At 40.9% G+C, this 16,870-nt stretch overlaps 1 protein-coding gene across 2 annotated transcripts in view; it reads right to left on the bottom strand.

The window, feature by feature from the left end:
* Window positions 1-619, bottom strand: part of DSC3 (desmocollin 3) — a 49,262-nt gene extending 48,643 nt beyond the window's left edge. For both annotated transcript variants that reach the window (XM_040479171.1, XM_040479172.1), the window contains exon 1: window positions 312-619. In XM_040479171.1, the coding sequence (XP_040335105.1) occupies window positions 312-377 (66 nt within the window). In that variant the 5' untranslated portion in view covers window positions 378-619. The remainder of the gene's footprint in view (window positions 1-311) is intronic.
* Between the last annotated feature and the right edge of the window lie 16,251 nt (window positions 620-16,870).

The raw sequence follows: 16,870 nt of genomic DNA, 5'->3' as shown, positions 1-16,870 counted from the left end.
CACCCCCCCCCCCCTTCGTCCCTAGCCTGGGGAGCCAGGGGAGGGCGTGAGCCCCAGGCACCGTCGACCGCCCAGGAGAGCGCAGACACGCCGGGGCGCGACCGTGATGTCCCAAACACAAAACCCCGTCCCGAGTCGTCCCTCCAAGACTCGTTTTCTGCCCTCACCCGTCCAGGCCCAAACTTAGCTGGTCCTGCCCCGCAGGACTGAGCGGAGGCGCGGCGGTCCGCTCTCGGTCCGCTTGGCCCGGGCTCCGCTCTCCCCGCGGGACAGGGCGGGTCCAGCCCTTCCCGATCCCGGCTCCCACTCACCACGAGGGTCAGCAGCAGCCCGGAGAGGGCTCCGCGCAGGGGGGTCGGACGCTCGGCGGCGGCCATCGGGGGGCGGAAAAGGGGCCGCGAGGCAGGAAGGGGGCCGCGGGCGCCGGGCGGGAGGCCAGAGACCGGAGCGGGCGGAGGTGCAGCGGTGCGGGCGTGCCTGGCTGCCGCTCCTCTCCAAGTCCCCTTGGATCTGTCAGGCTTGCCTGCCCGGGAGCGTGTTCGCTCCTGAGACGGGATTGGACGCGGCAGACGCCGGGCCGCCCCTCCTGGTTATTTCTCAAGTCGAATCACGCGGGCAGCCGGGGAGCTGCCCGAGCCTGCCCCTCCGCTCCCCCGGGGCCGCGCCGGCCCTGGCTCTCGCGGGAAAGCGGTCCCAGGCCCACCCTCTGCCGCCTTTCCCACGCCCCACGCCCCTCGTCCGCCCCGCCTTCCCTCCGCGCGGCCCGGGCCGCCCAGACCTTCCTGGAGCGAACCCCCTGGCCGACGCCGCCTGCGCGCTCCCGCTGCAGGACCCAAATCCGCCTGCAGGGATCCCTGTCCCAACACGGGCGCTCCGGGGTGCCAGGAACACCTCCGTCATTGCATCAGCGCATTCTCCCTTCATTCCGCTCCTGATCGAATGCCGGCCAATGTCTCCCGGGTAATAAACCATTTATGTATTCTTTACAAATTTGACTAACATGGTAAGATAAACGACCGAGGGAAGATTATCCCAAGTGGCTTGAATAAACTGGCATTCGGTATACCAGAAATTAAAACCAAGTAGAAGAAACTCCGATATCTGACCATTTGAAGTGTCCAAAATATGAGTGATTACATGAAGAGTCTTCTTTACCGCCAATTTTGTGACCTTATATGAACCTTCTAAGAAAGAATTTGTTCTTCTATGTGAAGTATTGATTTAGTAATTACATGGTAAGTGTGCTAAGGTGCCATTTTTCAGTCTGTGGTAAAAGGAAAGTAAATCTACCACCCAAAAGCTTCTCCTCTAAAATGAAGCTTGCATATTCAATATTACTCAATAAATGTCACCCAGGTCACCAAGGCATTGTGCGAGGGGCTGGAGGAAAGAGAACGTACAAAACCCAGTTGCAGCCCAAAGCAACCCAAAGTCTAGGAGGGCATAAAGGTTAGCATCTTAGCCCAGCAGGGTAAATGTTTTAATGGAGAGGTAGCTAACAACACCTGGACACATTTCGTTATTTCCCTCTCGATGGAATTTTGTATCCCCAAAGCCCCCACTTGTCGGATTCAGGAGGAACTCCTTCTTAGGTGCGTTGCTCTTCCTCAAAGCCCATGTACAAGTTCCAATGTCAGAACCCTCAGATAGTCTAGATTAATCAGGGAAGGTGCTATGGCCTTCATTCATCCCACCCCGCTCATCCAGTAGGCTTGTAAACCGAAGTCTGGGGCTTCCCTGAAACTCACAGGCTCTGAGGATTCAGACACTAAATTCACTTCCAGTCCCAGCTCTGAGGCATCCAAGGCACCCATCAGAAATCCTGTCTCACCTCTGGAGGCCTCTGAATGAAAGAAGCCTTCCAGTCTCAGAGAAAGTTCTCCAAACTTTTCTCCGCCCCAATCATTTTCATGTTACCCAAGACCTCAGGAAAAGGCTCTCAAAGATTCCTCTGGCCCTAGACAGCCTTTAGAAACACAAGTGAATCATGGCTTTCCTGTAACATAGGTGATGCCATAGACTGAACTGTGTCCCCTCAAAATCCATATGGTGAAGACCTAACCTGCCTATGACTGCATTTGGAGATAGGGCCGATGAGGAAGGAATTGACATTAATGACGTTATGATGGTGGGGCCCTGATCTGATGGAATTAGTGTCCTTATGGACACAGTGAGAAGGTGGGTGTTTACAAACCAGAAAGAGAGTCTTCATCAGAGGTCAAATAGGCCGGCACCTTAATTTTGAACCCTCAACCCTCAGAACTGAGAACAAATGCTTGATATAAGAACCAACAGAGAAAAGGAGAGGGCAGGACCATGTTCCAGACAAAGGCAACAATACGGGTGTAGCACTGAAGAGCCTGGTAACACCTTCCTATATCAGGAATACAGGAAGGGAGATTCTTCAGAACCACTGGAGTTCAGAAGAAGTCCAATGACTGGGAATTAGGTTAGAAAGCTAGGCTTATAAGAAACCAGGTTGAGGAGCTGAATTTCATCCTGGAAAAGATGGAAGAATCATCTACTCCATCTGTAAAAACAGTTGCTAACTACAGTTACAGAATTATCACTTTGGGTGAGTTAATGAAGTCATTACCTTCCTTCATAACCTGTTTATGTCTTCCTATAGCTTTCCTAGGGAATAAAAGGCTTGAAATGTTTTCCTGTATTCTAAGTAGTCTTACTTTTCAGTGATTTCAGTTTTATCTACTAGAGCGAGTCTGACCTATTTATTACTGTCATCCAAATGACTAAAACTATAAGATAGCTATTATCTGCTTGTTTCAGCTCTACTGGGTAATTGAGGCGATTGTTAAGCCTACTGACTATGTAACAGTTACTCTGAGCTTCCATGTTTAGCTCCTACAAAATAAAAGTTATAGGAATCTCTTCCAGAAATATGATAAGAAAGCATATTGGGGATATTTTCGATTTAAATTGCAAATTCCGAATAACAGACGTACTTTTAATTACCGTGTTGACATTTCCTGTTTTGCTATAGCATGTACTTGCCCATCATGAGTAGATTGGTCTACGCTCTAATGAAAATGCATTTTTATAGCTTAGAAGAATCTTCCTACGCAGTTATAATTATAAATGTGACTTGAGGATAAATTAAAATTACTTTTATTTTTCCTGTGTAAATTATAATATAAAATGAGTTTGTTAAAAATCTATTTACAATATGAACCTCAGTTTGAGCATTGTGAGAACTGGATCCTTCTGTAATCAAGTCAACTTTAAATCACCATGAGACGTCATAAAGCGTAAAAAGTTATTCTGAAATGTCTTTATTTTAATACTCATTTCCCAAGCTGCCAAATCAGTTGGAAGTCACTCCTAAAAGGATAATGTACAAAAATGGGAAAGAAGCATTATTTCCCCTTGTTACTTTCTTAGTCTGAGTAGCTATAATAAAGGTAAGGGCAGCAATAATAAAGGATCAATATGGGAAATGATTTTAGGCTGAAGTACAAAACTTCAGGAATCCAGGTGAATTCAAAAATGTTCAGTAGAAAGCAAACCTAAGATTATTAAGAGTTCTCTGTACTTAGGAGGGATCTCTGGCCACAGAAAGAGTGGAAGAGAGGTAGAAGCTAACCCCCGGCCCACTGACAAGGCTGCCTTGCACAACTTAACGGCAACAGGCTCTGGTCTCACACACCTACTCACCTCTGTGGCTTGCATGGGCGATGACATGGCAAGTGTGGGTCTCCTCAAACCACGCCTATAAAATACAACCAGGGCAACTGTATGATTTTTGGAACAAACTTGCTAGTAAGGAAAGAAGTGTATGAAAAGAAGCTTGAATTAAAATCAAGTTAACGATTGGTTTGAATAGGCCTTCTGAAGATGTAACATGAGTTCTGCCATGAACTCAAGTTCATGTAGCACTTTTAGAATAGTAGCTCAGAAGCCCTTTTAGAATACTGCTTAGGATAAATGGTCACAGTAATAAACAGTAATTGAGCAAATTACTTGTTGAATCAACAGTGAGGAATACCGTACAAATGTGTCCTCACATGCTGGGAGCCCTTGCAGACTTTATTTTTGGGAGTTAGCTCTCCTTAGTATACCCACTTGCTCTTTCGGAGAGACTCCTTCCTCATACTTGGGAACCAAGTGGTCATTTTCCTTCAAGAGTAACCACCTCCTGCTATTGCTACTCAGGTTCCAGAAGAGGACACTGCTTTTCCTGTATCACCTTTCCAATGTGTGTCTAGAGGCTCTCCACTAATTTCCCAGAACACCACTGAGAACAGCCATGACTTTTTGGTCATTTAAAAAGACTGCTGGAGACTTGGGGATACTAGACAATTGAAGTCAAGAATAACATAAAAAAAAAAAAACAAAAACAAAAAACTATGATACTGCATTGCTGCCCAGAAAAAGAGCCATCCCAGAATCCCTGTCTGCCTCTTTCTTCTCCTGTCTTTCCATGGCAAGTACATTTCCCCCATGGAAATTCTCCAAGCAGCTAAGAGAACCTCAAGTCTAGACCAGAATGACCCTGGCCCACCAGGCAGAGAAGTTTCCCCTTCACCTTTTCTATGCTGGGTCTGTCAGTGTCAGGTCACTCTAGAATTCATTTCTACCCAGAGTGATTGGCAGAGGGACTACACATGCCCTTGAGGAGAAAACTTACTCCCATCCACAGGGGTGTAGCTTTTCACTATATCCTTGGCAGCAATCGTACAAAAATTGGACCTTTGTACATTTCCCAAATTCCAAATTGTCCAATATAAGTAACACCATGACGATCATCCAATCCAGACAGAATGTGTCAGGCTCAGAGAGGCTCCTTTTAGGAGCACCTGGGTGGCTCAGGCCGTTGAATGACCGACTCTAGGTTTGGGCCTAGGTCGAATCTCACGGTTCCAGGGTGTGAGCCCTTCATCAACCTCCACCATGCTGATAGGGTGGGGTCTGCTTGGGATTCTCTCCCCCCTCACCCTCTTTCTCTGCCCCTCCCCCACTCGCACTCTCTCTCAAAATAAATAAGTAAACATTAAAAAAATTTAAAGAAAGTGTCCTTTCAGTCTCTCCTTATTAATTAAAGATTCAAGAACTATTATAAGAGTTTCAGCAAATCTTCTCCCACTAAAATCTTGAGACACCCTTACAAACATCTTCTGCGCATGGGCTTTTTTAAGGCAGGGAAGTGGTCTTCCAGTGACTTCTCACTGGGCTGGAAGGAATGGTGATTTCCCCTGAGAAAACAAAACTCCATTGTATGGGTAATAACTCCCTCCAGGAATCAGATAAAAGGAATGTAACAAAGCTCTGGTACAAGGTGAAATTTTAGTCCCTCTCATCCATCGTGGAATCATCCCATGATTCTTCACTTCCCTTTACTTCAGAGTGGAACTCTCCTCCCAGCGGGTGAGGCTGTCGTCTCTCCTGGACATTCTCATGTTCCTAAGAGCTCATTGTGCGCATTTGTCTGTTCAAAGGACATTGCTCAAGCATGAAGGTTTACAGGTGTGAGTGGGCTGACATCCAGATCTCCTGTGTCATTTATCTCCACGTCATCCTCTGATTCACTGCCCCATCAGCCTTCTTTTCTCCCACACGTTTGAGAGGACGGTTCCTCAACCACAGCTCGGGGAAGCAGCATATCTCCCAGCTCAAGTGCCTATCATCTAGCTCACAACTAGAAAACTGCTTTTCCCACCAGTTCCCTATATGGGCAGTAAATTATTTCTTCAACATGTATTGATTTATTGTTATCAATTCATTTTATTGATCATCAATGATCCATTCGTTATTTTTATTTGCTCAAGATTTATTATTCTTAATTTGTCTCTTCTTTTTCAGCCTGCCCGGTTTCTCAAGGCCTCTGTCACTAGATGAGGTTTTCCACCAATGAGCTATTCAGTGTTTGCTAAATTGTTCAGCCAGTGCCCCCGTTCTTTGCGTTCCTTTCAAGCGTCCTATTTGTTTGCCTTTCAATGTTATAAGCTGCACAATTTCCTAAACGGTAAGCCTTAGTTTTTGTTTCTTTGTTTTTTTAAGTTGGCTCCACACTCAGCGTGAAGCCCAACATGGGGCCTCGAATTCATGACCCTGAGATCAAGACCTGAGCTGAGATCAAGCATCAGACCCTTAGCCAGCTGAGCCACCCAGGTGCCCCTGCTAAGCTGTAGTCTTAACGTGCATGTATCTATGTAAGATTATACCAGAATCTTACTCCTCTAAACAACCCTAATGCAATGGTCCTTCCTGAATATTTACAAAGATGTAAACAAAAAGACCGAAGAGCTAGTAATATTTCTAGTAGGTATGTGAGCGTGTATCAGGAAAGCTATTTTGTTGTCACTTTCCACTAACTTTGTTTTTTAAGTTTGTTTGTTTGTTTATACAATCTCTACATCCAATGTGGGGCTCATGCTCATGACTCTGAGATCAAGAGTCACAGGCTTTTCCAACTAATCCATCCAGGCACCCCCTACTTTCTACTAACTTTGCCAGTGTTCCTTATTTTTTAATATTTTTATTTATTTAAATTTTTCTTAATGTTTTCTATTTATTTTTGAGAGAGAGGGAGAGATAAAGAGTGAGAGGAGGAGGGATAGAGAGAGATGGAGATACAGAATCCAAAGCAGGCTCCAGGCTCTGAGCTGTCAGCACACTGAGCCACCCAGGTGCCCCTGCAGTATTCTTTACATGTTCAATAAAACTGGCTGTCTCTCCCAGATTACAAGTTCTATTCATATGGTGGTTGGAGAAAGGTCTAATCTGAACTATAATATGTCCCTTTTAAACAAGAATCTTTGGCGAAAATCTCCCTGCTAGGCCCTCAAAGTAAGAAGTATTTTTTTACAAGTCTCAGAATAAATGATTCCAAACTCAGAGGCATCCATAAGAACTTTATTTATTTCCTATTCAAGAGAACATTTAGGTAGCAATCAGATATTATCTGGAACAGCTTTTCAACATCTAATGACGAGTTATCTGACCTCAGCTGCTGTCCTGTTCCGAAGTCTGGGCAGAGCCTGGAGACCACTGTCTCCCACACTCCTCTCATCCAGAAAGGGGAGACAAAAAGAAATTGGGGAGGAACAAGCACTATGGATATGGCTTGGACATCTTTTCTCCTTTACGATGACCTGCCTTTCTGTAATATTTCTAAGATAATTGACACCAGTGTCACCCACTCTCACGTGTTCCTTTCTCATTTGGTACAATGAGATTCAGGTTTTCTCTCTCCAGAGATACTGGTAATTGATAAGCACACACAAGTTCTTATGACAAAATGAAAGACAAAGGATATATTGTTTTCTGCCATGTTCCCATATTGTAACATATAAATGATTCCCTGAGAATAAGGTGGCCTGAGCCTTGCTGCACCAGGCTCTCCCATGACAGTCTTCAAAATTCATCTGTTTATAGAAGGAAGTACTGTGTTATGGCAGTTGGCCAGGAATATGCCAGGTCCCCCTTCCCCCAAGTTTGTTCAAAGGCCTCGAGTTTTTTCCTCCCCTTCATTCCCTCTTTTAATTTTGAACAAATGGGAACAGTGGTCCTTAGGTCACAGTAGGTCTTTGTACTTGGCTATTGTTGAGGCAAAATGAAAGAGACTGTTTTGACAACAGCATTATATTAATAAAATGAAGAAGAACACTTCAAAAATAACAAGAATTCAAGGGGTGACTGGTTCTTTCAGTCAGTAGAACATGTGACTCTTGATCTCAAGGCCGTAAGGTCAAGTCCCATGTTGGGTATAGAGATGACTTTAAAAAAATAAATAAATAAAAAGGAAACAAAAGACGAAAATTTAAGTCAGCATGACCTGGGTATTCTAGCTCCATTTGTTTAGAGATTCTAAGTAAAGTTATAAATTGTTTGTTTTCAACATAATTGTCCTGGGGTAAGCCTATTTGGTTTTAGAATCTCTGGCTTTTCCATCTTGTGAAAACATACAATTCTACGAAAGTTTTTTCCTTCCCATTTGATCCAACTATGTGATTGATCTATATACCTGAGTAGGTCCCAATTTACCTCACCCAAATGGTCAAACATGATGCTTCTGGAACCTTTTATTTTTCTTTATTGGGGTATAATTTACATAGAGTACAATTCATAGACCTCAAATGGACACTTCAATAAGTCTTGACAAATGTATATATATACTGGTGTTACCATCATTCAAATCAAGATATGGGACATTTTCTGGGGGGCGCCTGGGTGTCTCTATCAGTTGGGTGTCCACCTCTTGGTTTCAGCTCAGGTCATGATCTCACGGTTCCTGGGTTAGAGCCCCACATCAGGTTCTGCACTGCCTGCCTGGGATTCTCTCTCTCTCCCTCTCTCTGTCTCTGTCCTTCTCTCTCTGCTCCTCCTGCATGCTCTCTCTCTCTCTCTCAAAATTAAAAACAACAATAAAAAAATTAAAAAGAAAAAGAAAAATGTTTTGACCCAAGTCAATACCTATCCCCATGCTGAGGCAACCGCGTTCTGCTTTCAATCATTAAGTAATTTTGACTTCCTTGTAATGTCACATAAATGGAATGACATGCTGCGTTACCATCACACACGGTTATCTATTACTGCATCACTTTTTATCTATTGGACATCACTTTTGCAATATTCCACAATTTAGTGGCTTAAAACAAGAATTCATGATCTCACAGTTTCTACATAATGCAGGCATGGCTTAGCTAGCTGTCTCTGGCTCAGGCACTCGCAAAAAGGTGTTTAGTTGACATTGCCATCATCTCAAGGCTCCACAGGATCTGTTTCTTAGTTCACTTATGTGACTTTTGACAAGCTTCCTTTGAGACATCAGTTCCTTGCCACATGGTCCTCTCTAGGGAGAGGCTTCCTTCAGAGCAAGCAAGAAAGATCAGGTAACCAAAGTGGATGTCACACACAGTCTGTTTGTAATCTAGTGTCGGATGTGATCTTCTTTTAGCTCTGCCTAATTATGTTGGCTAGAAGTAAGTCACCAGAGATACTCTAAAGTCAACAGAAGATGATTACATAAGGGCATGAATACTGGGAGGCAGAGATCTTTGGATGCCATCTTCTAGGTTTTTGTGTCTAGGCTTTTGTGTCCTTGTTCATCCTACTAATAATTAGAATAATGATTTGTTTTACTTAAAATATAAAAACTTTCACAGACAGGTGTTAGAATGTTAATGTTGTCTTCTCTCTTTGATGGTTTATACTATCAGAATAAAAAAGAGTTGATAAGCATTTTGTTTATTTAACTCAAGTTTATATCCTACCCACTTTTAAAAAGGCTTATCAAATTAAATTATAAAAAGCAGATAAAAATAATCAGGTATCAATAAAGCAATTGAGGTGGGTTATTTACTATCATCGAGTCCTGGATTTTGCTTATTAACTTCCTGGATATTCAGGCAAAGTATGATACTTTCAATTTTGGAGTTACATGGCTCTCATTATGCAATAAAAGAGAATACAAAAGTTCATCCATAGTGTTACACTTTATCTTAACTTTGTGTTAGAATGTTAAGAGGACCATTAGGTGAAAGCAATGAATCTAGTTTTCAAATATACTTTTTCAAAAACGTAAAGCATTATTTGAATGTGATATCCTAATATGGAACATATTCAAATGCAAACGGAATTTATATGTAATTTCTGTCCTATCTCAAATGGGATGCCTTTTGAATGTAGGGCCATCCTTCTCTACAATATTACCCATTAGCACAGGGAGCCCTGGATCATATCAAGACATCTGCTGGGAAGCCATTCAGTTCATCCTTTCTTTAGAGGGTCAACTTTACAAGGCTTAATAAGACTTCCTTTAAAGGAAAAATGGTAAAATGACTAAAAAAACAAATGATGGAATGTTGCCATCTTAAATTTCCTATACAAATGCTGAGATTCAGGGAGGAACTTTGTCTAAGTTACAAGAGACTAGAAATTGCCAAAAATATTATTGACAACTTTACTAAAGAAACTCGTATTGAAAAATCAAAAGGGAACTTCCTTAGGAATTCAGTTTAAGACAAATGATACAAATCCAAGCATCAGAAGAGTCCCAGGATTAAGACAGAGACCTATGCATTTGTCAGGTAAAGACATGTTATCAGGACCACTTACCAGATTCATGGAGGTGTGGAGCTAAAACCAAACTAACCCAATCACTACATTCCAAGTTAGTAAGTATTTCCAAGTTAGTAAGTTAGTTTTAAGTATTACTAATACTGAATTACCATTTCACTCATATTTAATTCATATAAAACCCTAGAAAATTATACCTAAAAGTGGCTATATATTTAATCTAGTACAATTTCTCATTTTATTGAAGAAACATATACCCAAAGAGGGAGTTAGGTGACTTACCTTAAGATGAGAAGGCTTAGATAACACTCCAGAATTTTAGACCCCTATTCCTTTCCCTTAAAAAACCTTATGGAGATAAGTGAATCAGCTAATCAAAACCAAAATGGTTGAAAGCAATAGTGTTGTTTTCTTTCTCTCCTGCTTAAACCTAAAATGTTTTGGCAAGGCTTAAATTATTATCATTCTTGGAAGAAATAGTACGCCCAGTTATAACTGTGGAAAACAAAACTGAATCTGCAAGTTAAGTCCTGTTCTGATTTCTAGGAAACTATCCAAATTCTTTTATTGTCCTATAACTTATTTTCTGAAGCCTTATGTGCAATGAACTATATGGAGCTTTAAGAAATATTTTTATTATGTAGAAAATTTTAAAAATGATCTTTATATGCTTTCTATATGTGTTATGCAAAAAAAAAAAAGGGAATTTAAATTAACTGATGTTTGGGGCGCCTGGGTGGTTCAGTTGGTTAAGCATCCAACTTTGGCTCAGGTCATGATCTCACAGTTTATGAGTTCGAGCCCCGCGTCGGGCTCTGTGCTGACAACTCAGAGCCTGGAGCCTGCTTCAGATTCTGTGTCTCCCTCTCTCTCTGCCCCTCTCCCGCTCATGCTCTGTCTCTCTCTCTCTATCTTAAAAATTAATAAAACATTAAAAAAATAAAAATAAATTGACTGATGTTTATTTTAAAAACTTTGTAAAAGGGAACATTAAAATATAATAATGTTAGATGCTGAATTTTTTTGTTGCTCCAATTCAGTCATTTACTGTGAATATAATATGTTCATTGTAGGCTTGACATAGTAAGGCTGAGATCTAAGGCTTTTCTTCACGGTCAGCAAATCTTCAAAAATCCTAAAGCCTATGAGCTTTTTTTTTTTTTTTTTTGTAAGTTTATTTATTTATTTTTGAGAGAGAGCATGAACAAGGGAGGGACAGAGAGAGGGGGAGAGAAAGAATCCCAAGCAGGCTCCCTACTGTCAGTAGAGCTAAATGCGGGCCTCAGGCTCAGAAACAGTGAGATCATGACCTGAGCGGAAACCATGAGACGCTTAACCGATTGAGCCACCCAGACGCCCCTATGAGCTTATTTTTTCTCTATATTTCATTCTATTAATTTCTCCCATTTGTAAATAGTAATGTTCATTATAAAATGGAAACATGGAAACATATAATGAAGAAATATTCCCACCACCCAGGGATTACCACTCAATATTTAAGTATATTACATATAATCGTATATTTATATGAATTTGGGATTATACTGATTTAGCAAATTATTCTACTTTTTCATTAACACTGTATTTTATGCCTGTCCTTATTTAATTAGTCTTCAAAATAAAATGATTGCATTATATTCCCTTATCATCATTGTCACAAAAATGACAGTAGCTACCATTTATTGATATATTCAGGAACCAAGCACTAAGATAGGATCTTTATGTATTTATTCCTATTTTGTCCCCATTTTGTATGTAAGGCATCTGAGGCTTGTGTGACTTTCCAAGGTTACTCAGTTAGTGTGAACAAAGCTACAGCTCGAATTCAGTCTTCCTGACTACAAAGTCGTGTCCATGATCATTATATCCATTATCCTCAATTGTGGTACATTGTATTATGGTAATATATTATAAATTATTTACTTTTTTGTTATGGAGCAATTAGTTTATTTCCAATTATCCACGTATTTAATGTCACTGAGATAAACATCCTTGCATGTGTATGGGATCTTTGTCCCATCATCTTACTTCTTTAGGATAAATTCCTTTTATCTGATTTGACTGGTAATTTTACATTGAAGCTTGTATGTTGACCCCCCACCACCACCACCACCTTCCACCTCTGGCTTTCTGAACTCATCATTCCGTATGAGATCCCCTCATGTTTTTGGTTCCTAGAAATTTTCCAGTTGGCCTCCTTCCCATGGAAACATTCCTTAGACTGAAAACTCTTGACTTTCCCCTTATGCCCCTCTCTTGTTTCATAGGCCCCTCTGAACGTCCTGGCCATAGTAATCACCCAGTGAACATCACCTGTCACCCTACCTGACAAGGCTCCCACACAATGGCATAGTGCTGCCAAAGAGCTACCATGGACAGAGTCACCAGATGCATCTGCTGTTGACCTCTCTGGTACTATTGGTCTCTGGAGATTTGACAATTATTTTTGGAAATTGTACAATATAATTTGGACGCATCTTATTGGCTAGCCACATTTATGTAGCAAAATTAGTTCATTTTTATTGAGCATTTACTAAATGTCCTGGTCCCGTGGTCCTATCCTAACATTATGCCACCGGTTCACTCCAAGTGGTGAGTGGGAATCATGGAGTAGAGTACATTCTAAAACGGTTCATTTGCTGAAAGTGTGGAAGTTTACTAATCAGTGTGTTTCAACTCTTTGGTATAACTCCAGCATCTTGCTTAATGCATCTTATATGAAGAAAGCAGCTGAAAATACTTAAGTTTCATAAACCTCCAAACCATACATAGACCCAGTCAGTAAATCCCTATCAGTGGTTCTCAAACTTGAGAGGGTGTAAAAGTCGCCTAGCAAACTTACTAAAATTGAAGTCTTCCATACTTCCTCCCTGTCCTCCTTGTGATTCTGATTCCATAGTGGATCTTTATTTTGACAAACACCAAAGGTGATTGGATGCAGATGGTCTGTAAACCACACTTTCAAAAAAGTAATGCAAATATTTTCACAAGTTCACTCTAATCTTTGTCAACTGCAAAAGAAACAATATTCTGCTCTGTCCTCTCTCCTGTATCTTAACATAATAACTTAAAAAAAAAAGAGAGAGAGAGAGATGACTAGTAGAAACTCCATAGTTCTAACCTCTTACCTATGTCCAGATTTCCTGCTGGGGAAAGAGGGTATAGTCACAGAGCTAAAGAGTGGCCCAAAACAGCCCTTGACTTTTCCTTCCAGCAAAGGGCCACGATGAGATTCTTCTCCTGAGTCTCATATATAACAAGAATGTAAAACATACCAGATGGGTTTAAAAGTAGAGAGTATGTCCCAAAGCCACGACACAGTAATATTCCTCTATAAAATGTGTTTTTTAACAAAATCAGATCAAAGTGTTCTGCTTACTGCACTAGCTATCTGCAAAACACTAGTTTCCTTTTTATTTCCTGTTTTGTCAGCACTCTGTTGTTTTGTTTTACATGAAGACATTATGCTGTGTGTTTAATTTAAAATGCAGCTGGAGGATGCATTTATTTTTTCTATTTTAAGAAGTTAAGCAGAAGTGACTTAAATCGTTCAACTATTGAGGTAGTAAGGGGCAGGGGGAAGGTGAGGACAGAGGACAGGAAAAACAGGATCTCACTTTTTAAGATTTCAGTGGTGCCTGGCTGGCTCAGTCAGTAAAGCATGCAATTTTTGATCTTGGGGTAATGAGTTCAAGCCCCACACTGGGTGTAGAACTTACTTAAAAAAAAGAAGACATAGTAACTTATTAAGATTCCAGTCTGAGGACTGAAATCTAGACCCTGGGGAGAATAAATAATAGAGGAAGGAATATTAATGATTCCTAAAACCAAAAACCCAGAAGCATAGCTGACTTGCTATTTACTAAGCCTTGCCCACCATTGGCTGGATAGGTCTGTTCCTTATAACGGCAGGACAGTCCTATCTTATGTGTTATCTTCAGGCAACATTATCAGCTCACAGTGCAGTATAGTCATTGCCTCCCAGGCTCACAGCTGCACATGTCCTTTCCTTTCCTCAAAAGGTTTCCTTCTCATGGTGTTCTTGAGCACTGTGGTGCCCTGTTACAGAATGTTGTCCCACTCTAACTCAGAGGAAGTTCTTAGATCTGCACCATTCCCTTGTCTTCTGGTTTCTCAAGGTACTTTTTAAGTCAAGGCCTGACTTTCAACCGTCACAAATAATTAACCTGGCTTTGGCAAACCCATAAGAATCATTTCTTGGATTTCTAAAATATAATTGATGTTTGATTGCTTTTCCTCAGGAAGTTAGTGAGCAGTCCTTTAGAAAAACTAGGGTTAGAACATTGCTGACAATGAAATGATGGTCACAACTAAGATTTGCACATTGGTCAGTGAGTTTCACATTGAGGAAGAAATGGCTCTTTACACAAAGCTGCAGTCCAATCTCAGTCAGTACCTATGTGAATCCATTCATCCATTCATATAACAAACACACGGAAAGCCTACTGTTCTATATGCTGGGCATACAGTGGTGAAGATGAGGAAAAACCTTTGAAGGTTACATTTCAGGGTAGTGTAGCTGGTTCTGAGGTCATGCAGTTGCTGGAGGCGGGAAGGAATTAGCTAACCTGAACCACAATGTACAGATAGGATCTGCCACTCCCAGGACCCCAAGGGGAGAAGCAGAAGGGATTCCAGAACCTCACCACCTCACTTTCTAAGTAGTGAATGCATATGTTTGATATTCTGTGTATTCGATGTCCAGTGTTGAAAAAAGAATTCAATGCAGAATCTAATATACATCACATCTTTAATGGAAAACCTATGTCAAGGGAAAGTTATTGTGGTGTGCTAAGAATCTGATAACTTAATTTGTAATCTTTTTTTTTTTTTTTCCCTTTGTGACCTGGGCAATACAATTTGACTCATCAGAATGTATTGATGGCCAGAGTTCAATGTGCATACAAATGAGAACACCTTTCTTTGTCTTCAGTAAGCTTCCTATATGACAGAACATACAGACACACATGCATACACACGTATGTGTGTTTGCACACGCGCATACACACAAACATACATATGAACATACATATAAACCTAAAAATGAACATTTTACAGCAATATGCTCTAGACACATAAATGTTGTATGACTAAAAAAAATGTCATATGCTAAAGAAGTGGTTTTTGAACTAGATCTTCTAAGGAGTACTTTTGCAACAAAGAAGTGGATAACACGTAAATAAAGACACTGCAAAAGGAGACCCTATTATGAACAAGGCGCAAAGAAATGTGTGGGGTACAGGAAGATTGGTATTTGAATGTGATTTGCATTTCAAATTTATCCTCCAAAGCCCTTAGGCAGGAGAATGCCATGGTCGCGTGTTCTTTGACAGGAGGTGGAAGGAGAGAAGGGGGAAGAGATGCGTGGCACTCTTGGAGTCACTGTTGGAGCTCAGTGGCACCAAGGATGGGAGCCGGGGTACTGGTGGGAAGAATGTATGAAGAGAGGAATGGAGGACAGTAGAGGTAGGGCACTCACGCTCAAAACGTTTAGCAGGAGAGTAGCAGGAGCGTATCTTCACTCCCTAGAATTCTATAGTTCTTTTATATCACCTGGAATTTTTTCACCTATATCAAGCACTTACCATGTGCCAGGTATCATGCGATGTGTTTTACAGGCATTGGACCATTCCATACCCACATCCACTCAATACTACACCCTATCTTGTCTTGTAGTAGAGTGGGTGGGTAGGGAGAGTAGCTAATTCATCTTGTACCTTCGCATACCAGCACAATCTGCATTAGAAGGCTACACTGGGAAGGCATTAAATGACTGTATGCAAAGGAATGAATGAATAAACTTGTATTAAATTTGTATTAAAAATTCTCAGAAAGTTTGGCAGTTTGGAGGCAACAAATAGGATGTGCTATGCAAATAAGATAAAAAAGGAATTGAGTTGGGGTGCCTGGGTGGCTCAGTCGGTCAAGCACCTGACTCTTAGTTTGGGCTTAGGTCACGACTGCACAGTTCATGAGTTCAAGCCCCGAGTCAGGCTCTGCACTGACAGCACAGAGCCTGCTTGGGATTCTCTCTGTCCTTCTTTCTGTCCTTCCCCAACTTGCGCACATGCTCTTTCTCTCTAAATAAATTTAAAAACTTAAAAAAAACCTAGGTAATGCTTTGCAGATGCTTCAGAAATCTGTGCAATGTATGTGCTAAAACATTGGATATAGAAGACCCAGGCATCGGGTAATCATTATGAAGAGACATATTCTCAACTGGCAAACATTCTGAAGTAAAATAAAGCAAAACAGGCTTTCGATTATCCTATTTTCTTAATGGATTTTAGTGAATATGAAGTGGGGTTGTACATGTGATATATTTTAAATCACTTAGTATTACAGGAGTGCCTTTTAGGTGGACCACTCTGTATGAGTTTCATGCTTAAAAACCATTTTTTATTCAAATGTCTTACAGCCACCCTAGGAAAAGAGTTAAGTTATTATCCCCCGTTTTATGATGAAATAAAAAAAAAAAAACAGACACAGAGAAACTATGCAACTTAACCAATATCCCATAGCATCACAACCTTTAGAATAGCAAAATTATATACACGTGATAACCATGGACCAATGATCTCTCCACATCAAACTCTAAAATTCTAAAAAATGTAGAACACAATTCTAAAGAAGACACTTCTCAAAGTAAGACAAATACAATCTTATGAGCTCCTTTCAGACACATGATTAACAAACTCATACAATAATATTTTAAAATTACCTGATTTTCTTTATCGTAACCAGTAATATACAACACTGTGTGCATGCTTTATTTAAAGTAACTTTAAGAAATAGTATTTTTGACTGAACAATA

This window comes from Herpailurus yagouaroundi, unplaced genomic scaffold (genome assembly GCF_014898765.1).
Source record: "Herpailurus yagouaroundi ecotype Mexico unplaced genomic scaffold, PumYag 142, whole genome shotgun sequence".
NCBI classification, from domain to species: domain Eukaryota; kingdom Metazoa; phylum Chordata; class Mammalia; order Carnivora; family Felidae; genus Herpailurus; species Herpailurus yagouaroundi.
Note: the sequence above shows the minus strand (reverse complement) of the source record. Positions and strands in the feature narration are given on the sequence as shown.